The sequence below is a fragment of the Micropterus salmoides genome, unplaced genomic scaffold (genome assembly GCF_014851395.1).
Source record: "Micropterus salmoides isolate LMB-PRFRI ecotype aquatic unplaced genomic scaffold, ASM1485139v1 Ms_hic_scaffold_20, whole genome shotgun sequence".
Classification (NCBI taxonomy): Eukaryota; Metazoa; Chordata; class Actinopteri; order Centrarchiformes; family Centrarchidae; genus Micropterus; species Micropterus salmoides.
In genome coordinates, this window is record NW_024041151.1 from 13,680,232 (window position 1) to 13,705,325 (window position 25,094).

Genomic DNA, 25,094 nt, shown 5'->3' on the forward strand with positions numbered 1-25,094 from the left:
TCAGTATAATGGCGCTCTTTAAGCTCCTGAATTTATGAGTTGATTCAGTTCAGTCAGTCAAATTTAATTTGACCAACTATTGACTTTTAAATAGAGCTGCAACGATTAATCAATTAACTCCTATTTTGATAATCGATTAATCGGTTTGAGTAATATAGAAAATTCATCTGATTCCAGCTTCTAAAATGTAAATTATTATTATTTTTTTTCCCTCTATGACAGTAAACTGAATATCTTTGTCTTGTGGACAAAAGAAGACATTTGGGACGTCATCCGGGCTTTGGAAAACACTGATCAACATTATACACCATTTGCTGACATTTTATAAGCCAAAAAACAAATCAATTAAATCAAGAAAATAATCTACAGATTAAATTGAATAAATCATTAGTTGCAGCCCTAACTTAAAACTATTTCATATGCAGAAAGGGGGAGGTATAAATACTTTCCAAACTCATTGCATACAAGTTATTCTCTGCATGTGTGCATGTGATAAAATGTAAATGGGCGCGAATGGATGCGTGTGTTTGCATGTGTGCCTACCAGCTACCAATTCCAGCTTCTCCCCAGGGTCTCCCTCAGAGTAGAGCTTAGGGTGGCAGCGGTAGCCTATCTGGCTGATGAGGCTTGCAGGCAGCGCCACCAGGTCCCGGCGGATCAGCACACAGTTGCGGTTCTCCAAGGCCAAGGGCACTGCTGCCATCTCTGGCTTGTCCTGGACTGATGAAAGCAAGCAAGAACAGAAAGGGTTCAGAAACCTTTAGAAAAACTAAGAGGGTTTTGTGTTGCTCAGCAGAACAGACACAGATATACACGTATACACCCGTATATTTATCAGACTATAAACAAAGTTATGCCATCATCCATACCCTCTGTGTCCCCTATTTAAATTGAGGTTGCAAAATTTTAATTAGGAAAGCAGGTTGGTGTAATTTCATACAAGTACGTTGTATTTCATAAATGTTTTAGAGCATTGCAGATGTATCCCAAATAAGTCACGATGCTGCATCAGCAACTTGGGTTTTGGAGGGGGACAGATTCAATGCTTGGTGTTAGGTTCTCACTCACAAAATTGTTTCCCCTAACCTCTGAGATGACTTGACAGTGTATGCACACTCACACACTTCCAGCACACACACACACACACACACACACACACACACACAGAACATGAGAAATGAATCCATTAATTGCCACACACATGCACATAGCGCATACAGAAAAGTGTGGATTAATGCATTTGCGCACAAACACACACACACACACGAAAGACGTGCATGGTTATCAAATATCCCACAATGTCACCCTGGGGTGCTCTGATTGATTGCAGATAGAGTGGATTTCATAAATATCTGAAACTCTAGAATTTGACAAACCTGTGTGATGCCTTTGAGCTGCAGGATGTTAAGAATGATGGAGAGAGAGAGAGAGAGTGAGTGAGTGAGTGAGTGAGTGAGTGAGTGAGTGAGTGAGTGAGTGAGTGAGTGAGTGAGTGAGTGAGTGTGTGTGTGTGTGTGTGTATGATATGCGAGTTTGAGTTTGAGAGTGTCCAGTGGTACCCGGTCTGTGTGTTGTTTTGTAAATACAAACACAAGTTAATGTTCGCCTGCATGTGTAGGCAAATCTGCACCAATATGACAGTGTGGTAGAAAACCATAACAAAAAGCAGCACAGACCAGCTGTTGTAGCTGTGATAAAGAGTGTGTTGTTGGTCACGATGCACTCGAATCATAACTCCATAAAGCTATCTTTATGCTGAGAGAACCCACACACACACACACTGAAGGCATAACATCCTGTTTTTTCAAGATGCTCAGGATACATGATTTATGAAAGATTAAATAATGTAACTGGGATAAAAGGAATTTGCATCAGTTTTTTCTTCTTTTTTTTGCACAATACGTAACAAGTCTGGACAAGGAGCAACTATGTTCCCAAAACCCTGCATTTATGGTCATATAGTTCTGCGAGTCATGCCGGGTTTTACTTTTAGATTGGTCTGATATCAAATGAATATCCTCCATCTGAGCCAAGGGCAAATGGAAAAAGTAATTCACTTTCAGTGAGATCTTACATGACTAGAAAGATTAAAGTGAAGCGAGATTTGCCATTGAGATTGTCTTGTTAGAATTTGGTCATTTGACCAGTTTTTCCTTTAAACTACTTTAATTTACTGGAGTTAAGAAATAAACATGATAAAAGTTAGTGTAGTGGAATAAATTATTATTGAGTTTGTTGTGAGATAAAAATGTAATATTACTTTTTGACTATAAATGAGACCATAATGTATTTTTAGAAGTTTTAGAAGGTTCCAGAGTGAAGCTTCAGTGATGAGTGCTCTCCACCAAACATGCCAATGGTTTGGTTGAAATACACCTAAGCACTGCGACACTTCACAAAGATCTTCTAAAAGCATCAATGTAACATAATACTCACTCCCGTATGGGTTAGCCGAACGTCCATAGAGATGACTGTAGGCATCCTCTGTGATCCCATCATAGGGCTCTTCTTCAAACTCCTCATCCTCGTTCTGGTAGGATGTAGGACTATCAGTGGTTGGCAGGCTGGATGCTCCAGGACTTGACCTTTCAATTCCTGCCCCGCCGCCACCGGCCCCTTGAAGGTGGTAAGGAGGCATACCAGGGATGTGGGTCCCACCAGCCGTCGTGTAGAACAGTGAACTGGCCCTGGCCAAACGACTCCCCAACTCCGAAGACGAAATCTTGCTTTGTGTCGAGGGTATTGTCAAGGGTGTTGGGTCACCCCCTTCTAGTTTAATCTTACGGTGCGGCATGAGTAGGGATGGAGACCAGCCCGGGGTTCCCAAAAGGGCAGCCACCGCAAGGCCGTTACCGTTATTACAAGGACTCTGCGGCTCGGATCCTGTTTCCTCTAAGGTACCTGCAGTTTGCGAGTCACAGTGAGGTGAGTTCGCCTTGAACATTAGGTCCATGCCTCTTTCAACTATATGCTGAATTTGGAGGTAGCCAGCTGTGTACATGACCACCAGCTGTTCACTAGCTGCCATTGTTAACTTCCCTGTATAGCAGAAAGTGAGTATCTGCTCAAAGCAAGCCGGTGTGACTGAGGAGGGCAACTCAAACTGGGTCTTGGTGGAGCTGCTGAAGAGGTCACGAAAGTAGAGGCTGCTGGCAGCCAAAACGGCCCGGTGGGCTTTGAAAGCCTGACCTGTTTGATAGAAATAACAGAACAGGAAAAAAGTGAGATCTTTATTTAAAAAAATCTAATATCATTCAAAGTTCTGTAAATAAAATAAAATCTCCAGATTTCCTACTAACCAACCTTTGACCAGGATGGATACATCGCAGTAGTGTCCCAGCAGGCGCTGCTCATTAAGGGAGCCCAGAACTGTGGCTCCAAAGTTCGGGATCTCCACATGGAGCTGCTGGGACATGTTGGCCGCAGAAGAAAAGGAAGATGGTGCTTCAGATTTTTCCTGCAGACTCTGCCACTGAGAGAGGCATCTGTAATAAAAAAAAGAAAGAAGGTATGGAGAATGCGTTGGGGAGGAAAAATACAGTGATAAATAAGGAGTGAATAGAAAATGCGTGAAAGATGAAAAGACATGCCAGAGGGAGGTAGAGAGGCGAGAAGGGAAAATTGAGAGAATTTTAAAGGACGAGCAAAGCGCAAGAATGGAAATAGAGTTGAGATGAAGTGAGAAAATGAATACAGTTGAAGGAGAAGTGAGAGGTGTGTGAAAGAGAGATGGATATGCCGAGATAGTGGGTGAGAGAGTAGAGGCAGTAGAGCGAAAGGAGGAGTCAAGTCAGTCCAACCAAAAAATAAGCGAAAACAATGCCGTGCCCGTGGTACATGAGAACGTTGTGAAATACCTTTAGGCTTAAGGCTATGTTGTTTTACATGACTAAAGTTCCTAGAACCTTGGACTCGTTCCATGTATTGCACTTAATGCATCATCAACAACAGACCTGCAGCATGGACTTTCATGACCTGTAAGTCAGCCTTAACAACTTTTTTGAACCACACCGAATACAACCAGTTTTTCCATGTTACAGTTTAGAGATACTCTTTTATTTTGCTGACTCTACACCTTTGTCAGCAATTGTCCTCTTTCTAAACTCAACAAAACAACACAACTCATGTCACATACACAATTTCACATTAACTTAGATACAGTAGCTCCCCTTTCTGCTCCTCAGTAACATTCTCCAGGCCTATTTGCACCTTCTTTCCTTCCCTGTACCTTGTGTCATTGTTTTTTTTTCCTCCTCCCCACCAACCCACACACATACATATACGCACTAGTTTCATTATTAAGCAATGCTGCAGAACAGTTTCCAGGAATACAAACTGAAAAAAATGTCACCGCCTCTCTTACACACACACACTCTCTCTCTCTCTCTCTCTCTCTCTTGCTCTCTCTCCCACTTCATGCACTCCATACAGACATGCACTCTGGCATACTTATGTAAAAGTGTACACACATAAACACACACACACACACACACACACACACACATACAGTACAAGCTGCATAGGGAAATTACTGTGTACTCTGGCACACAAGCACTCACCTGGAGAAACCAGCACACGACTTTGCTCTGCTAACAGTCTCTCACACATGCACAAATGTAGAAAAAGGCGCTCACTGTTATCCCAGACAGTTCTGACCTGTGTAAGCCAGTCTTCTGGTTAAAAACACACCATAGAGTCCTGGCACACAAAAACACACCAGCAGCAGTCAGGACCAGGACAGAAGAGGAGGAGTTAAGAGATGGAAGGAGAGCACTCTGATGTACTCCGTCTGGTCGACTCTCTCTTTCACTTAAAGTGTCATTCCCGCTGACTCAAAAGATGATTCTCTCTGCTAGCCTGACTTTTGTCTGTCTGTCTTCCCCCAGCCTATCTTCTATCTCTATATCCTCCAAAGCCCCATTCTCTCTGCTCACTGTCTGTTCTAGCGCTGTCTCAAAGCCTCCCTCTGCCTCCCTGTCATTATCTCTCTCTGTTTCTCCCCCCCCCCCCTCTATTCTCCAAGGGTTGAATTCAACAAGTGCCGCTGTAGAGAGAGAGAGAGAGAGAGAGAGAGAGAGAGAGAGAGAGAGAGAGAGAGAGAGAGAAAGGAGGGGGGGGCAGAATGGGGAGAAAGAAAGAAAGCAGAGCACAGCGGAGCGAATCAATGATGAAAGGAGTGGGAGGCTCAGTGTGTGCGTGTGTGTGTGTGCATGTGTCTGCGCGCGTGTGTCTGATCAATGCAGTATCTATACGTCGCAGGGAGTGGGAGGGAGAGAAAAACACAGGCTACAGTTACAGACGGAGACAGAGACTGGGCAGAGCTAGAGAGAAGCAGAGGAGGGAGGGAGGGAGGGAGGGAGGGGAGAGTTGAGACAGAGAGAAAGTCATTTAAGGACAGTACGAGTAGAGAAAGACAATTAGGTTGAAGCAACTTCTGCCACTTGCCCCTGGACACACACGCCTATATGGTCTAACACAAAGAGGGAGAATGACTAAGACAAAAGAGAAATGAGAAAAGCTCACAGAGGTCATAGCCACCATTAATTAATTTGACATCGAATACTGAAACTTCTGAAATCCCTGTTTGACGCAAGTCTGGAGAGAATGCGTCACATCTTGGTAAAAGATAAACTGGAAGCTTTAATATACACGATGCAGTAACCCGCTAATGCGTCCAATTGTAGAATCAGAAAGGTTCATCAAAAACACTGTCATTTCAAGGCATTTCCCATTTTCTTACAATCTGTGGAAGACAATCGTTAAAAATAAAAGGGTTTACTTTTGAGCAAGTGTTGTGTATTTTCCTCTGAATCATGCAAGGACCTCTCTGCCAAACACCTACACACAAGCGGAGAGAAGTTCTGTCTTCACGCAAGACTATTTTGTATTTCTACATGAATTGATAAATGAAATGATTAATTTACGCCTCCACTTTGGTGGCTCAGCTTATTCTTATGACATTTCTGTGTTTTCTGGTGTTTAGTTTTTTTTGGGGGGGACCAGAACATGGAAGGCCTCCCGAAATGTTGCTTGATGTGGATAAGTGAGGACAGGAGCCAGATGTCACAGCCTTTGACAGAAGGAAGGAAAGATAAAAGACAACAGCTAACAGAGAGGTTAACTTCCAGAAATATGTGTGTGGGAGGATAGGAGCGCTGAATTGCTGTGACAGATGAGTATGTGCATTTTAACAGTATGTACACACACACACACACACACACACACACGTAAATGTTATTCTTGCATGTCAGAGCAACAACACAACAGAGGAAGCTCTCTGACCTCTGTGCTGCATTTGGTGGAAGAGACATGAAGACAGTAAACATTTCATAAAATTAATTCAAAATCCATCTTTTCACCTCACAATACACAATCTTAAAAAAAAAGTATCCAGACACATTGCAGTTAATTTTTTTTTTTTTGCCAAAGGAACCTCAAGTGGAGAAAGTTGTGCTAAACTGAGCAAACTTTTACTCTTCAGTCACAGCGGAAATATGAAAGGGAGGATATCACAAAGCGTTGAATACAGTGAGTCAGACTTTGGTTTAGAGAGCTTTGCCCCAGCAGTGTGATATCTGCACGACAGACACAGGCACACATGAGTGAGCACACACAAGAAGCACAGTCAAACGCAGGAGACACAAATCCGCAAACACACTAATGCAAACAGACATATGCACACGCCCGCTGTTCTCTTACACACACACGCACGCTAACACACAGTCAGGTAATCTCCCTGTGCACACTCAGCGATACACATTCTGTTTGTTTGTCTGTCTGTCCCTCTGTGAACTTGCCAGACAGCTGCTTGTCCATCGGTCCGTCCATCAGTCATTGTGACTATTGTGTCCTTACATCGCCTCTCCGCTCTCCCCTCTCCTTTTTTTCTTTCTTTTCCGCCCTGCATACCACATACCCACTGTCTCTCTGCCAATTAATGCACACAGGGCTGCATTGCAGTGAGGTTGGCGCGTGCCACGGCAGCAAGCACAGTACAGAGTCTACAGACATGCATGTACGTGCCAGCCGGGCAGAGCGAGAGGGAGTGGAGGGGGTGGGGTGGGGGGAAAGAGGAATGGGGGGGGGGGGGGGGGGGAGGGGGGGGGGGGAGGGGAATGGGGGGGGGGGGGGGGGGGGGGAGCAAAGGAGAGTGAACGGAGAATATGTTGAGTCAGGCAGACAGGACGGCAGCAAGCACATTTACACAGACACACAGCTGCATGTTCATGTAAATGTATGCACGAATGAATATGAAACAAACATACATGCACATGATGGTAAGCGCGCACATTCGCACACGTGCACATTTAAGCGCACATATACACGCGCAAAAAACATTCACACGGAAATTGCAACCTCCTCCTGCATTAAATATAGACTTTGCACATCCCTGATAAAAAAATATAAGGCATGCACTCCCTCAACTTGCTAACGAGTGGGTATGCCTCTCTGCTGCCTGTGTCCTCATTTCCTTCTGCGTGTGTTTGCATTTCCATGTCAAAGTTTCTCGCACACCAAGGCGTGTTTTTATAATCATCATTATAAACTCGGCTGTGACTTTTGGCACTGTATGTCAGGCGTGTGTGTGTGTGTGCTTCTGAGTTGAGATATGAAATTTGAACGCGGTTCTGATTGTCGTTGTCTGCTTTGTTGGAATGTGTTACATCCATTTTAATCAAAGATTCATACCTACGCACAGTGTTATTAACTGTAACAGCAGGTCCAGGCATATTTGAATAATATGAAGAAGTGAGACGATTCGCCAGATGGCACACACACATGCACACACGAACATACACACAGATTTAATTACGAGTCATACTGTAGCTACCTACCAAATGACAATGGAGTAACATTCAGACATAAAACCATAAAAGTCATACACAACTATGATTCATGCCTTCACCATTTAGCACTTTATGGAATAGTCTTGAAGTTACAGGTAAGTTGGTGTCACACTAACTTTTAATTCAAGATGTAGATAACAAAATCTAACAAAGACAAACATACAAAGACAAATACTGATACAGGGTACCATTAATTAATATCTCAATTAGAGTACAGCAATCCACAAAACTAAACTAAAAGAAAAATTTGAAGTGAGCCCAATAGGAGCTCCTTCCCGTCTCGCCTATGTTGCCTCTATACAATCTCAATATGAACAGTCCCTTCGTTATAAATATTCAGATCCTGCAGTTGTTCTCATGTCTAAAGTGTACCAGACAACAGATTCTATCCACGTTGAGACGGCAACGCTCCCTGGCAACAGTTCTACCAATCGGGACCGAGCGAGTGTCTGCCTGAGTCTGTCTGAGTATCATTATGGGATGTCGAGAGAGAGAGAGAGAGAGTGAGTGAGTGAGTGAGGGAGGCTGCTTATCACTGCTTATAATGCAACATCATTCTCTGTGTATAGACCCCGCTGGGTGAAGTTGTCTGCACATAGTCAGGATCAAAATCATCTTTTATTTAAAAAAAAAAAAAAAAACAGGAAAAAAAAATCTCCCTATGATTCACACAGCACAGTTATGTAACAAACAGACAACTATGAAATGATTTGTTGTGGGCTGAATATTGTCTGGTATCTTTCCACTTGTATTCACTCAATATACACCAATAATGTAACTTGTGGCCATGTGAATATAATGTTATGTATAAAACCACATAAAACGGCTGGATGATGTGACGTAAAACATGTATCATAATAACTTGTCACAAGTTAGATAATTTTAAATGTAAAAAAATGTTTATACATCAGTGCCTGATAATTTATTTCTTGTCTGATTAATTTGTCCTGATAAATACAATATAACCACTTTGAGTTTTCTGGACTTTTGTTGTTTATATGTAACATTACCATGACAATTAATCTGAAGTCAGCTGTCAATTAAAGCACTTACAATCAATACTGTTATAATAATAAAGTATCAAACAACTATGTGTCATGTCAAAGAACCCACGGAGAATTATTACATTATCATTATCAGACAATTAAATCAGCAGTTTGAAACTTGGATTTGTAAGACATTCACAATTTTGGTGATTTGAAATCACATACTATATTATTGCCTGCTGTACTGTAATTAGTGGTCACCATGAATATCCCCTAAATTCAGTCAAAGTTGTCAGTTGTCATTTGTGCAAAATGAATAGTAATATCCATCCATTTTCAAGTGCAGGGACAAGGGATGACTACTAACATGCGCACATGTATACACAAATATACATATGTAAATCTGCAGCAGCATTGTAGAGGAAGACAGCACAGCAGCAAGTTCACTTCACTTCACTTCACTTGACAGTAGTCGTGGACTTCATCAAACACAAAGTTGTGACAGAAAACTCCTGTTATGGTGGGCTACCTGTCAGTTTAGCTTGTAGCCGTGGTGATGTGAGTGAGAGAAAACCAGACAGTGGGAATGACTGAGGAAGAGAGTGTGCGTGTGCTTGTGCGTGCATGTGCGCTTGTGAGTGTGAGTGATCCTCCTGAGGCAAAGGCATTGCTAATGAACTCCAAGTGGCTGTGGGAGGTAAACAAACAAACAGTAGCAGCGGCTACTACATCACACCACACTCTGGTGACTAGGACATCGGGATGGCTGCACACACACAAACATATCAGCCCACATACCCTTGAACATACATGATGGCTGCAGGGTGTTCAGTTGGGAGAGAAATAGAAATAGAGGAGCGAGAAAATTGAAAGGTACATAAGGGGAGATTAAACTGAGAGTGGCGGAAAGGAGGAGTAGAATAGAGGCGATAGACGAACAAAAGCAGAGAGGACAGAGAGAGGGAGTGTTTGTGAAAGATGCAAATAGAAAAGAACAAGAGAGAAGTTGACAAAGCACAGTAACAGGGAGAAGAGAGGAGTAGGGAAATGAGGCGGAGTGATAGCAAAAGGTAAAGCTCAAAAAGAGTTCTGGATGAGAAACCTTTTTGAGCCATGATGACAAAAAGTAAAAAGAGGCCCAAAAAGAAAATGCTGAAGGCTACACAGACTTGATAGACTGTGTCAATCACATTCCCATTCAAGACTTGATCATAATGGGCAATACCTTGGTATATGGTATATTTCCTTTGCATGCTGCATGCATTTGGTGCCTGCTTTTCAGAGTAAGGCAACAGTCGAAGCCAAGCAATATCAACAAACTAACACTTTGTTCTAATCAAAAGAGATTCCACCTCCACATTATTGACTCCAAAATGTCAGCTCCACCAAGAAGGCTTCCCAGACTGCCATTTTTTGGTAAAGAAAACCCTGCTTCGTGACAGCGGAAAAGTGAAGAGAATACAGTACAACATGAGAACAACAGGGGAAAGCGCTAAAAAGCAAAGACAAATACAGATTTTTCGGTAATACTAAGCTCATATTGCAGAACCACGGGGGCCTACAGGTCGTTCCAGTTTATGGCAACACACACGTGTGACGTCAGAGCGGCAAGGAAACTCAGGCCCAGGACTCACGCAAGACTGAGATATTTTGAACAAACACTGACACAAGACCGAAAATTCCCCTCCAGATTTCCAACTTAAAAGGAAGCCACGTAAGCAGCACAGGAAGAAAATGAAGGAAGAGAGAGTCCACAAACACAAAAAATTATTCAGGAGGCATCAGTAGAATCAGTGTGTGTATGTTAAGCAGCAGCATTTGTGTGTTCACACAAGGACACAGTATACTGCACCATGACTGTCATGTGATATCTCTCGGTTTCTTACTAATAAATCCTCTACATTGGCATCGGCTTGCAGCTGCCATGTGACTGGTGGGTGTCCGAAATATAACACAGAACTATACATTTTCCATGAGCCTACGGGTCCTAATTTCATGCTGGCTTGCACTGATATTCTGCATCAGTATGGATGGGTTCAGGCAGATTTTCTTCAGATTTTGGGGATTTCTGGGACAGGACTTAGTCAGTGGAGAGCAAAACTAATATTGGTGTCATTTTGGGTATTTGTGGCATCTTTAATTGCAGTTTCATTGCACCACTAGGGACTGTATGAAAATTATTGTCCAGAAAAAAAGGAGGATAGTTATGCAGTTTTTTCTTATGTTAATCTTCACTAAGATAGGATTTAATGCAAGGCTTTTGTTCTAGACTCCATTAGCTTGGTGTACCTACGAAACTGGCAACAGTGTGATCACAGCTTTATAAATCAAGCAGCAGAGAAAATTATAAAACTTTTTTGTGGGAACAAAGTTAGGTGTACATGAACAGATAACTGTCCATCTCCAGAAAGTGAACTCCATTTGAAACAAACAACATTTTGCCCTTGGCATCACAGTAGGGGTGATGTACTCCTGCCTTGTGACTCTGCTTTGACAAAGACATCGGTTTACACTTGGGAGAAGCTTTTGTGGCATCTTGCATGTGCTCCTTCATCTCCAAACTGTGATTGTGCCAAGGCAGGGCGTGCACTGGTTTAAGAAGGAGCTAATTGGCTATAGTTGATGCCAGCCTTCAGAGCACCATGATAATTTATTCTTGCAAGTACAATTACAAAGCAGGTGTATCACTGCTGTGCTAGCGCTCCTGGCCACAAGACATTTGATACTCAAGTATGCTAAAACACGGTGGATTTGTGCAGGTGCTTGCACTTTGTTTCAAAAGCACAGGGCCCTAAAACCTCAGGATGACCTTCATCTGGGGACAACAGGGGCCATGAGATGGCCTGCTGAGTGTCACTGACTGTCACACAATGACTACAATTAGGTTAGATTTCACAGGAGGTCTGTACGTTTGCGAGTGTATGTGCATCAGTGGTGACACTCCCTATGCATTTGTTCCAAACATGATTTGATTTCATGGTGCATGAGACAGTAAAACATGGAGGAAATAGGATGTATCACCATGAAATAAAAGCAGATCATTGGTGATCCTGCGCACACACATCCTATACAGAAAAGAGACACCAAGTGAATGGAATGGGTGAGGAAATACAGATTTTATTGTACATACCAAATGGATTCTAATATTGATCTGTTGAATACTGACTTGGATATAAAACAATAATCAAAATGTTGCTGTTTATTGATTGTTTTGTCTTGATTTTTCAGTAACTCAAAATGTCCTATTGCCCCAGCAGTACTTAAAGCTGCCCTGTTGAGTTTTCTTGTAAACAAACAAAACTATGTTTATGTTCAGTGTTACTCACCATAACACATTGTGTGCATCCTTGAGTCCTAATTGACCCACTGATGGCATTTCTTTAAAACACCTCTTATTCTTTCAAATCTGGAATTGTTTACATCTAAAACTGCAACGATTAGTCGATTAGTTGTCAACTATTAAATTAATCTGCAACTATTTTGATAATCGATTAATTGTTTTGAGTCATTTTCTAAGCAATAAAGGACCACATTTTTTTTAATTCCAGCTTCTTAAATGTGAATATTTTTTGGTTTCTTTGCTCATCTTTAACAGTAAAGTGAATCTTTGTGTTCTAGACAAAACAAGACACTTGAGGATGTTATCTTAGGCTTTTGGAAACACCGAGACATTTTCTGACATTTTCTAGACCAGACAACGAATCGATTAATCTAGAAAATGATCGACAGATTAATCGATAATGATAATAATCGTTAGTTGCAGCCCTGTTTACATTTACGTTTGCTAGCTTGCAGTCGTCTTCTTTATTGCCTAGGTCGGCGCATTGCTATGTTTAGTACCACCAACTGTTTATCAGTGGAATAGCGTGGATCCAGTAGCAGGAGTATGGATTGCATCAAACCCAAAACTGGGACCCACTCATAAAAATGTGGTCAAAAACTTTATAGAGTACGTTTAATGGTGACACTAAACGAGAAATATTTAACATTTTAGGTGTTTACCATACCCAACATTCATCTTCCACTCATCTGTTGCAGACTGTTGTGGTGGATATGTTGGTCTTTACATTAGCATTGTGATCTTTGTCTATGGAGATTCTTAGTCATCCAGGTCAAATGCAATCAAGAAGTCAAAGCCAGCTGGATTTGCTGTTTTAGTACTCATCTAAAGAGCTTAATCGGTTCTACTGACAGGTGGTTCCCGCGCATTTAAAGCTCATACAGCATCATTTGTATTTGTTGGGAGAATTTGACACCAATAACAGGAATAGACGAAATACACAGAGTGTTTAGTGAAAGTAATAAAAGAAGCTTAGCAACAAATGATGATGATTATTATTATTATTAACATTTTGACCACCAAAATGGAAGTCATCTGAAAATACCTGTAATGTAACTTGGAGATTTTTTTGGGGTGTTCCTTTGAGTCACTAGCTCTTATTTGCTAGTTTGAGTTTAAACCCCCTTTCATTACCTTCTGCCATTTAACTCTATGGACCATTTCAGGACTTCAAATATGAACGTGTCTAATTGGGTGCAAGTTTACTTCCTCCTGCAGTATTTCTTAATGTTAGGAGTTCTATAGGTATTTACCTGTTGGAAACACATGACACGTTGCAATTTCAATGAATAGGTCTATAGGTATTCACACATTGAAAGAATGTGACAGGTTATGCAGGTAGCTATTCATCGAGGAACAATTAAACAGCTCCAGCAACACTGTCAATTGTAGGTGAGAGGAATTTAAAAAACATATAAAAAGAGGTTGTGCTCTGATAGGATTGTCGCACCTTTAAGTGTGAAAGCAGTGTTTTATTCCTCCCCAGCAAAACCTCAGCTTCTTTCCCCTCATGAAGTATCTCGCATTAAAAACAAAATAAATTGGATTCTAACAAGAGGGGGCATAATGACAAAACAACTTGAAGGACAAATTACTTGTTAAATTTTCAAGCGCATATAGCGCCGGCAATGAGTAAATGAGTGAGTGGCAGGAAGAGAGTGACACATGAGTGTAGAGAGGGAGCGTAGATATGGAGAGAATAAACATGCCATTTTGATCGGCCCGCGCTGTCGTTCCTGAGCTGAATGTTCTGCAGTGACACATGCATGACATCACAGCAGCACAACATGACCGCCAGAGGAGCCCAGTGCAATACAGAAATGAGGACACATCTTTCAGCATCAGTGCCCCACTGTCTACAGACAAACACACACCCACACAAAGACATACAGAGAGAGCAGTGCCCACATCAACTGAGTGCTCCATGTACATTTTTCAATTAGAGCAGACAGAATGCTTTAATTCATTCTACTGCATGGGCAAAAAAACAAAACAACACAAAACAGTAGGGGAACAAAATGCTGTTTGATGTCATGATCAGGGTAGGTGAATCAAAATAAAGATCTTATGACATGCAGCAAAGCTTTCCCATAATAAAAATCATAATGTTGGTTAGTGTTACCATGTATCATAAAAGACGTTCAAGTGCACAGCAGTATTCACATTTATTTTGGGTGCATACACCCCTCCAACCGACCCTCCACCCACACACACACACGCACACACACTTTAATGTGACCTAAGAGTCTTCCAGTCAGCACCAGACTGAGCTAGCATACATGTGCTCAAATAACATGTCACCCCCATTTACCTCGTCACACTGGTAAAACACTGAAAAGGAGCCTGGCTGACCTACGCAGACGGAGCTGGATAATCTCTGTCTCAAGTCAGAATTGCAGCAGCTAAAACATGGTATGTTCCACAAAATGAACACACATAAGACAGAAGTGTTTACAAAACAGATTTCTATAGTGTTTCCAGGAACTATGCCAGCAGCCACTTAGCTTAGCTTACCACAAAGACTGGACACAGGAGGAAACTGTTAGCCTTGCTCTGTCCATAGGTAAAAAAATAAATAAAAATCTACCAAATCTATCTCTAAAGCTCACTAATTTAACACATAATATTGCATTTGTTTAAATGTTACAAAAAAAGTGTGGTTTTTACGGGGGGTTGGTTGTGTGCTGGACTATTTCTTGGCTAGGAGCAGTGACTTCCCGTGAGCAGAGTACTGGTGTCGTTGTGAGGTTGCCAGACAATGAACGTTTTTTGTATGGATGAAACAAAACAAAGATGCAGTGTGTTAAATAGTGAGCTTTGGAGGTGTTAGTAGACAGATTTCTTCTCTCTCTCTTTTTTAAATCTTTGGCAGCTAGATGTTTTCCCTGTTTCCAGTCTTGATGCTATAAGCGCTAACCATCTCTTGGCTGTAGTTACATATGGAAAGGACAGAAGTGAGGGGAATTAATCTTCTAATCTAAATCTCGGCAAGAAAACGAGTACATCTCCCTAAATGTCAGTGTATTACTTTACTATTTAGAAATAAGTGTACAAAAACAGTACATTAAGGGATTCTAATGTTAACTGTTACCATCAAAATAATCACAAAACAAATTTCTAGCATTTAAATATATTGGAAACCAATAAATGTCAGGATAAAATTGTGTTGTTTCCACCTTATGCAGGGAACACAATTGTAGTCTTAGCATCAGGTAGGTAATGCTGTGATTTAGCAGTAATTGCTAACGCATGTTAGCTGTGGAAATGGGAATAGTGGGGGGGATGTGTAGTGAAAACTACCTGCCTCAGATTCCTGTCTTTTTCCACTGGCCCCTACCAGCATTCTGCCAGGCTGTTAGGACATGAAGAGCACATACAGGACAGGTCATTGCCACAAAAAAAGGGGCCAGCCTATTTGCTTTCCTCACTTACTACCTTATACACTAATTAGCAAGCTTTGTTTACTGGCAGCAGTCTTGAGAGAGGCTTGAAGTTTGCAGCAATTTAATTATGTACAGCACACAGCAAAAGAGCATGGAAAATTGAGGTGGGCTGCAAGGATAAATGCCATCCACAGTGCTCTCTCTCTCTGTCTACTTCTGTGTGTGTGTGTGTGTGTATCTGCATGATTCTGTGGGGTTTATTTATGTGTTTGTGAGTGCGTGTGTGTTTGTGCATGACTGTGTGCGTCATCCCCCGGAATTATAGGTTTGACTTTCACAGTAAATCTAATGTCCCCTCACTGAAACTCTACGGATCTGAGAAAATTGTTCTAAACCTATTCAGGCAACTGTCTTCTGTTACAATGAAGCCTTTGCAACAAAAGGGGGGAGTTTAAAAAGTGTATTTAAGCCCACACATTTTTCTCCAGAGATGCTTAAGTGAATGCCAGTGACCTTATGGTTGTGAGCCTTGACGTACGGTAAACTGAATATACAAAAGGAGTTCAACTAAGGTTCTAGGACTGGAAATCAAGTACCAGGTAATACTAAGAATCATTACACAAGTATGAACAACTTGGAAATCATCTAAGCTTTTCAGAATTGCTCCTAATGCACACTACTTTAAAGTGAAGTAAACTCTCTGTAAGGCTACATACTCTTGATTTATTATGTATGTCCTGATGCCACAATACCATTAAATGAAGCAAAATAGCTTTGACTATTAAGTTATTATTGTGCAAAATCTAATTTTCCTTCCTGTTTGAGAATGCGATCTCATGACTGTAACAGAAACACATCCTCGTCATACTTCTCAGCACTCTGTAATTCTCTGCTATGGCTACGTGCTCCTATTCAAGCTGAAAATACTTGGAACAATCAAATGTGCACAGGCTCCCTTTCTTTTCTTTTTTTCTACTCAAGCACAAAATGCAGACATACACACTCACACACACACACACACACACACACACACATACACACACTCACACAACACAGGCACAACATTCATGCCATGTGATCTTGCTAGGCATTATGCCAACGGCCAAACATGTCACTTACCAGAAATCTCTGAGACAGAGTGAGACAGCGAGAGAGAGACAGAGAGATTCTGCACATTAGTCAGTTTGTGTGAGCTCCTTGTCAAGTGTAAGTACAGTACATACACAGGGAACATGAAATGTAGCTGCCACAGTTATCTGCAATGTACTGTGGTGTGGGGGCTGTCGATTCTGAGAAAAAAAAGAGACACGTGATCTTGAGATCTAATGTGGAATTGTTCTGAGGAACATGCCATGTTTACTGTTCATTGTCTAAATTCTTGGAAGGCTTCCTGAAAAGCACATAGCGAGCCAAAGCAGCCTAAATCAGTTACACTGCAAGATTCCTAATGGCTTTTGCTGATCCTCTCTTTCTCTCATTTGCTCCCGCATTATTTCCCCACTTTTCTGTATTTCAGCATGCACATAAATGCACTGTGCGAGTGTGTGTTTGTGCATAGTAAATGACAAAAAAAAAGCAAAACTGGACTATTTGTACTTTATGGTATCAGAAACGTAGATCCATTAGCTACATAATTATCTCTGCATGGACAACAAACCACTGGGGGAATAAGAAATTCATTTACAACCACCCATATTTCTTTATGTTTTATCTTAATCTCAAATCTGTGTTTTCCTCGAGTAAGGTGGAATGTAGGAGGGACCGACAAAAGCTTGTAGCAAATTCCCAGAAATAAATTCCACCACATTACATATTAAATGAGCAGTGAATTCGAGGAACTGCCCAACCCTTTTTGTTGTGGGTTTTGAACGCACCTTTTCCACCATCAACATGTGGCACGCAAGTAGGGGCAGCAAACTAATACTGTCAAAAGTGACACATGCATATGCAAATCTTCTGGTGCCAACTGTATCAGTGAGGTCTTAAACACACATATATATATATATATATATATATATATATATATATATATATATATATATATATATATATATATATATATATATATATATATATAGACAACTTAACAACTAAAGAGCTCTCTTTTTGATTCTTTTCCCTCTTCCTGACCAAACAATTTTTACTATTGATTTGGGTGACAAATGTGACCTACTGGGCAGCTATTAGTTGCAAGACGGACCAGCAGGACATCGGCCATTTGGAGGTAATTTAGCTGCCAAGTTCACCCATTTAGCAGTCAATTTGATTTGGTGTGACTCCCAACTTAATTTTGTCTTTAATAAGAAAATATGTGGACAAGGCGAGGTCACCGGGGCATCTAATTTTGTTTACTATTCAAGAGTTGAGAACCTATAACCCTTTAAACCCACACATGGAGCTGAGTGGATACTCTTTCTCTACAGGAAGCTTTTGTATCTTTAAAGCTTTTTGGACGGTGAACATCAAAATGATCTCAGATTTACAGACTTACCAGCCATTTATACTGAACTCTAGTCCTATCACTGCACTAAGAAGAGACACAAGCTATCTTACTTTCTATTCAGTCTCTCTCTGGTATGTTAAATAGTTTAAGAGTAAAAAAAAAAAAAACTAAAAAAAGAGGAAAAACTACAAGAGAAAACATATGCATGTTGCCAAAACAGAACCCATGCCATACAGAGCTGGAAACAGTTAAGTGTAATTTGCAAGGAAAAACCACCTTGACACCTACACAGTCAATCAGAAACTACTGTGTAAAGTGTTGTAGAGTGGAGACCAACTGATTAGTCCAGAACATGCAGATACACAGAATTTCTTGATGGACTGATCTGTACTGGATCTCTGCGGCTTAACATTCAGTAGAAAGACATTTCTTCACAGATAATCCTAACTGTTTGGATTTCAGTTTCATTAACAGCAACCAACAAGTCCGGACACACCAGTATTTTTTTTTTTCTTTTATCCATCAGAGTTTAACTAGAACAGGCTCTGCCCTCCGCTGATGTATGAGAATATGATGTATGACTGGTGCCCTGTATCGCATACCATCAGCAATGACTCATTACTGTCTCAGGAAAGGAAAATCATACACACGTAAACACACTCCCCACATGAGTATGCATGCATATACAGTACAAAGAAAAGTGCACCGAGGCGGAGGGCACGCACACAGAGCAAACGAAGCAAGGACAAAAACGGTCTCCAGGTTATAAATGTAGCATGCAGTTTTTCTCTTCTTTTTAGTGTGTTATTGTAAAATACAGTAAGGCTTGAGACCAAAACCAGCATGTCGACATGTTAGTCAAGTGATGGCAAATGCTACTGTATATCTTTTACAAAGCTCTAGAGGGATTTTATAGAGGACCTCCTTTTTCTTTTTCTTTTTTTTTTTTACAGTGTCCATGTGTTGAGACAACATCAACTCTTGTTCATTTATGGGCCTAACAAGCGATGAGGCAAGACCTTCAATGAGGCAAGAACCTCACAGTCTTTGTATTTTCTCCTTCTTTCTGTCAGTATCCGCATCAATTATATCTGAGACTGTATTGTCGTTCTCTCTCCTTGACACTCCCCACTTGCACACAGCCCCGGGCCCCCTTGTGGAATGCTGTATAGTGTGAGGCCTATGGAGGAAGGGCATCCCGGGACGCAGCGAGAGCACACACGCTAACACACTCGCCAACACACGCACATACACAGACAAATACAGCTGTTGAGAGCCATCACAATCCTTTGGCAGACTTCCAAATCAAAGACGAGTGGTGTTGGAAGGCCTCCGTTTAGAGAAAAAGAGAAAAAAAGTCCCACATTCTCCATGTATGTTGTGTTAAACTCCGAATAGAATCTTGGCAGTACAAACTCATATCCTGCATTACCCCACACTGATTTCCCCGTATTGGAGGGGGGTATCAAAATACCTTGGTAAAATCTCATATAGGGCTGACAGGTAGGCCTACACCTATAGATACATACTAATTTAGGGAAGTACAGTACATCTTGTTAGTTTATGGGGTATCATAAACAACCATGATAAAATCTGTCTTTGTATTGTCTTACAGGACTGACAGGTACACCTAAAGATACACATTGATTTGAGTATTCACAAGGGAAGTGCAATATTTTTTGTTATCCCAATGATATTTTTACACAGGAGAAGCAGAAACAGATATGCACTAATATGCTCAAATACTCTCAAGTTGGATTCAAGACTGTAAACCTGTAAATTGGTGAGGGATGTAAGATGTGATGTTCACACCACACTACTTAAATTATTCATATGACTCTGTAAATCAGGCTTTAAGTAGTAGTTTTAACATCTGACCTGTGTGACACCTGTCAGGGACCAGGCTGCTAGATATACTATGAGCTACACACTTGGTCTGGGTTGTTACCGCATGACAAAGATAATACGTAGACCATAACAAAACTTGCAAATAGTTGGGATTTTTTGTTACAGTCATCTTGAGAAAAAAAACAAAAAAAACCACACACACTGTGCTTGACGGCAGACTTGAATAAGAATGAGAGCATGTGAGAGGGAAGGAAAGTGACAGGAAATGAAGAAAATTGCCACAAGCTACATGCCGGCAAGCCACACAATGCACCCATGTAGGGGGGGGGGGGGCTTATTGTATGTAGCCTATAGTCAAATGGCTCCCTGCAGGGTTCAGTTAAGGTTAACAGATCCACAACCTACAGATCTGACACTACAGCAGGGAACAGTAAAGTGCAGCAGTGAAACTTGTTTTTAACTTTTAAAATGTATTCTTAATATTGCAATCGCTCTAGCTTTTCTATCCTTAACCTTATTATTTTTTACTGATCCTTGTTGTTTCACAGCCCAAACATGTTATAGCCCATATCATGCCATTCTGGAAATGAATATATATTATAGAGAGCTTGGTCTTATGTCTGTTGCTATTTTAAAATCAAAATCATAATTTAAAGAAGCAGCTAGAACTAACTGAAAATGCTTATGATTGAGGATTTGAGATGCCAACTGTATTTGGATCACTCCACTTGTGAAATAATGTTGACAACGCGAGCAACTTCAGTAGTCCTTGTAGCAATCATGCAACATATGGACTAGCACTACAATGGATGCATTATGGGTGGGGATTTTCTTTTATTTATTTTTTTACTTCATCGTGATGCAAGACCGATCATATCATGCCACTTTCTCCAGTTGAAACTAATGACAACACTATTTCCTGCGGTTTAAAAGTGCTGCCCAACATTAACATTAGACTACAATTTTGGGTGGTATAAAGACTACAAATCTGATTAAATTCTTCTAGTGGCGCGTGGTAGGCTGCACTTCTGCGGGTATCACCCGCCATCCTCCGCGTAAAAAAAATCTTTTACATTTCGTGACATTACTTGACGAAAGTTTAAGAGTCTCACTAAGTTTATCTGGTAGTTTTATCAGCATTAACTCTCGTGCTGTAATGTCAGCAGATTGTCCGGCGTGTGCAGCTGCCTATCGTAACTAAAGGAGGAGAAGCGAGGGAATAATGCATGGTAAAACCTATGCGTCATACAAATCAGGCACTGTAAACATCAAGCCAAGACAGAGGGGGGATATTTACCCGATATGTCGCTATTCCATCAACTGCGGCTGTCAGCTGGCGCATATGTGGCAGGTCTTTCTCTTCGAATAACCTATAAAGTTTGCGGGGTGTAAAAAAAAAAGAAGCAGGCCCCGGTTTCCCCTCGTCCGCTGGCTCACTCTATCACTCTAGTCCTATCTTGGCCGCTCGTCCCCCATCTCTCTATCCCACTCTCTCTTTCTCTCTCTGCCCGCTTCTGTCCCTTTGCAGGAAGTGAACGCCGCTCACATGAACAGTATACGGACTGCAAGCAGCCTGACATCATGCACCACTCGGTAAAGAGTTCTTTTTAAAGACACAGACATTTCTGGTAGGACCTGCCAGGTTACTGTAGGTACACTGTCCTACTGTAGTCTACGCGGTCAGCAGCGTTCGGTCATATCGTGCGCCTTTACGGACACATGAACCCGGTGCACTCCTGTGGCCTTAAAGGTGCAGACTACTGTACTGTAGGTTATAACAAACCCACCAGATGACCACCACTGCGTGTAATGTGTTACGAAAACACAACGTGTGGGCACACTTGGAGCTACAAGTAACACAGGGTTGCCTTGTTGTGCTCCTAGAGAACATTTACATGTGTGGTTATCTCGCGTGTCCTTACGTGTTGGCAGCTCAAGCTACATGATGCGCATGTGTGCTATTCTGCTAAATTATATGCGCCAACTGCTGGCAGTGTGACCTCAAGTCAACTTTCTTTTCTGCAGGCATACAATATCACAGTGCCAGAGCCCACTAAATCACTGTTACAGGGCCTGCTGTACTTCATAGTGGCAGAATATTCGTCTTTAACATCTTTCTGGTCACCATGGTCAATTGACATAGAATGCAAAATTATATTTAAAATTTTACAATACCTTGCATTAACATTTTAATATAGTTTAACATTCTATATGTTACTTCTTGTCATGATTTACTCTTTGTACATATCCACAGCAGAGTATCACCCACAGTATATTAATATACTTCATACTAATAGCCATACCCTTACCCTGTGTTGGAAAATGTATTAAAATCTAAATAAAATGAAACATCGCGTGAGAAAGTCCCTAAAAGAGTTTTCAAGTGATTTGAGGTTCCCTTGATTTTTTAAATTATTTATGGCTGATTGTTGTTTTTTGATATTTTGGGGGTTCACTTGCATTTTATCTCTTTTAGAACTAACATGCAAACAAGAAAAATCAAAATAAACTTGTATTCACTTGGATTTTAATCAGTGCCCAACCTCAGTTTGTGGATAATTTTTCGCCTGTGAAAGCTGATGATTAAAAAAGTCTTGGCAGGTGAATTTTGTTGTTGTTGTTGTTTTTGTAATACTCATTTTGGCCACAAGAGGCAGAAGTCCACCACTACCCCAGTATAGCTAACGCTAACGGCAGGTTAGCGCATATTCAAATACATTTCTAGCCAAAAGAAAGACATGACAGTAATGTTACATAACTTGCTCAAACACAATCTCTACGTATGTGTTTAGAGCATAGACTTTATAAAAAATGGACGTAGTGTACGTGATGTCCCCCCTTGGTTTCTGAAGAGTTGTTGTGAAGCTCAATGTGGGTGGTTACATCCTGATTTATGCCTAAATTTAAGTCTTTAAATAATATAAATGGGGATGAAAAATGACCCCCATACAGTTGTCATGAAGGGGGAAATTAGCTATAGAGACCAACACTACTTTTTGTACCAGGCTGTAAACATATTTATTTCTGTTGTAAAGTTGGGCATTTTAAAGGAACCTTTTGTAAGACTTGTTTTTTTGTGGGATGTGGCGTTCTGATGTAGCGAATTTGTAACTCAGGACTCATCAGCAGTTTCTGCCCGGTTGTGCAGAGTTCTGAATGCATACCGAGAATTTCATGCACCTCGCGGCTGGTAACGCTCATTTGTGCTGAGAAAAGAGGTAGATGCAAATCTTGGCAGGTAGCCTTCATCATCTGTTCCCGCCGAATTATTAATTCACCTCTTAAAGGTCCTTTTCAGATACTTTGCTCTGCACACTGATCAAACGGGGTTATCACTGCATATTTTTGCTGAATCTCAATGAATGCTACTTCTACTAAGTAGAATAAAAATATTAACGACTCTAAACGTTCATAAAATATATTCTTTGAATCATTTATCACCATTGATGAACCCCACAAAGGATATTATAGTATTTAAAAACATTATTTGGAGGTGCATGCAATTCTCGACAGGCAAGCAAAACTGGCATAGCAAGCGATCTAATAAGTTATTGCTTACTCGTTCAACCGCTCACACCAACGAGTAAAAGCCTATATCAGAGAACGTCTTCTTCCGCCTCTTCGCAGCCTTTGCCATAATATCCATACTGAGATTACTGAGCTAGCTTCTTCCAAATAACTTATGTTGTACATTCTATACTCTTTGCTTCTTCTAATATCTAGCTTGCTGAAGAGGTTTGTTGGTGTGATGTGGTGCTGTAAGGCATTATGCTGTTCTTGCAATCGATTTCCTACACAGGATTTCAATGGTACATAGAGATATATCAAGGGCCCCGGGCCTGGAGTAGCAATGAAAGAGACACTAGTCACCTTATTGAAGTCACTGTACCATAATAATAATTTTTAAGCTGTAATTTTAAGATACAGATACTACGTAATGGGCCAAACTCAAGTGGCCATTCGAGGAACTGCAGTTTGCCCTTGGTTTAGAGTGCATGGAGATATTAAAAATCACCTGGAATAAAACACAAAAGCTATTTAGAACACGGGGTTGTGGTGCACTCCAGCCTCTTCCTGATGAAATGAGTAACAACAACAACAAATTATCCTGACAAAAAACGTTTTTATTTTCACAGATGAAAAAAAGTAACTTAAAAAAATGATCCTGGCAAAACTTTTTTTTTCATCTGCCAAAACATTTTTTGCACCTGTTTCAAAGATAAAAGATGTTTTAAGGAACTTTGAAAGATTATCCTGGCAAACCCCCTTTTTTTCTTCTTTTTTTTAAGTCTTAAACAATTTAGATCAGATTTAGAAAATGGATGGCCACATTTTTTCTCATTTGCCTCTTAGGGCTTCCATAGATGTCATAGTTTTTTGTTGCAGACATGTTTCTTTCCTAAGTCCTTCATCATCTTGTGATCCGTCAAATGTATTCCGTGACCTTTTGTCATCTCACTGTTTAAAAGTACTTGTATGTGCTACCCAGTCTTCTGCAAATTTCAAAAGAAATGTATTTATCTGTACCATAATGAAGAATCACTCTGTGATATTTCTATATGAGCTTACAGTCGGCTGATGGCCTTATTGTACTTCTTGGTATTTAAAAAGTGTATGGTACCACTATAATATTCCTATAGGGACAATCATGCGGTTGTGGTAACAGTGGTGTTTATGATAACCTCATTGTACTTTAGGTCTATGCCATTAGTACAATTATATTCTCATTAATGTTTATAAGGAAATTAAAGGTTTTCATTATGGCTTATTGTTCAGCTGAACTAGTAAAACTGTAGCCTAATAAAATGGCAGCTTATTTTGTTCGCTGTGAATGACATGACTGAAGTTGACATGATTGTGTGAAATCATCAGTTTCTAATTCATTCAGGGTGATCCAACATAGGCTCGATATTTAAATGGTTTACAGATTAACGCATCATACTGTGTTATATATTTTTCATGAATCAAGTATCCTGGGAGCCAGTGAAATCTGTGAGTTCATGTTTCATTTGCTCTGGCAGATACTAAAAGAGGAACTGCACTTAAAGCTTTTGCTGTGCATTTCCCACAGGATTTGGTAGTTTTAATTGACCAACAACGCAACATCACATGTTTCCTTGCTTTGATTGGTTGTAGGTCTATCCAATTATGTCCAGAAGCGAAACTATTGAACTGATTGGCTATGCCAGGCTAGCGTTCAAGGGTTCAATGTCTGGACTGGAAGAAGGTAATCTAACATAGAAGACG

The 25,094-nt window shown here is 40.7% G+C and overlaps 1 protein-coding gene across 3 annotated transcripts in view; it reads right to left on the bottom strand.

Annotated features, from left to right (window-relative positions):
- Positions 1-21,590, bottom strand: part of LOC119914261 (nucleus accumbens-associated protein 2) — a 29,762-nt gene extending 8,172 nt beyond the window's left edge. Inside the window, exons 1-4 of one of the 3 annotated variants that reach the window (XM_038733449.1) lie at positions 21,145-21,590; positions 3,304-3,485; positions 2,437-3,189; positions 544-720 (exon numbers count right to left, since the gene is read on the bottom strand). In XM_038733449.1, coding sequence (XP_038589377.1) covers positions 544-720; positions 2,437-3,189; positions 3,304-3,415 — 1,042 coding nt within the window. In that variant the 5' untranslated portion in view covers positions 3,416-3,485; positions 21,145-21,590. Of the gene's footprint in view, positions 1-543; positions 721-2,436; positions 3,190-3,303; positions 3,486-4,559; positions 4,983-21,144 lie in introns of those variants that run through there. The other 2 variants (XM_038733451.1, XM_038733450.1) reach the window with 2 other exon arrangements.
- Positions 21,591-25,094: the final 3,504 nt, after the last annotated feature.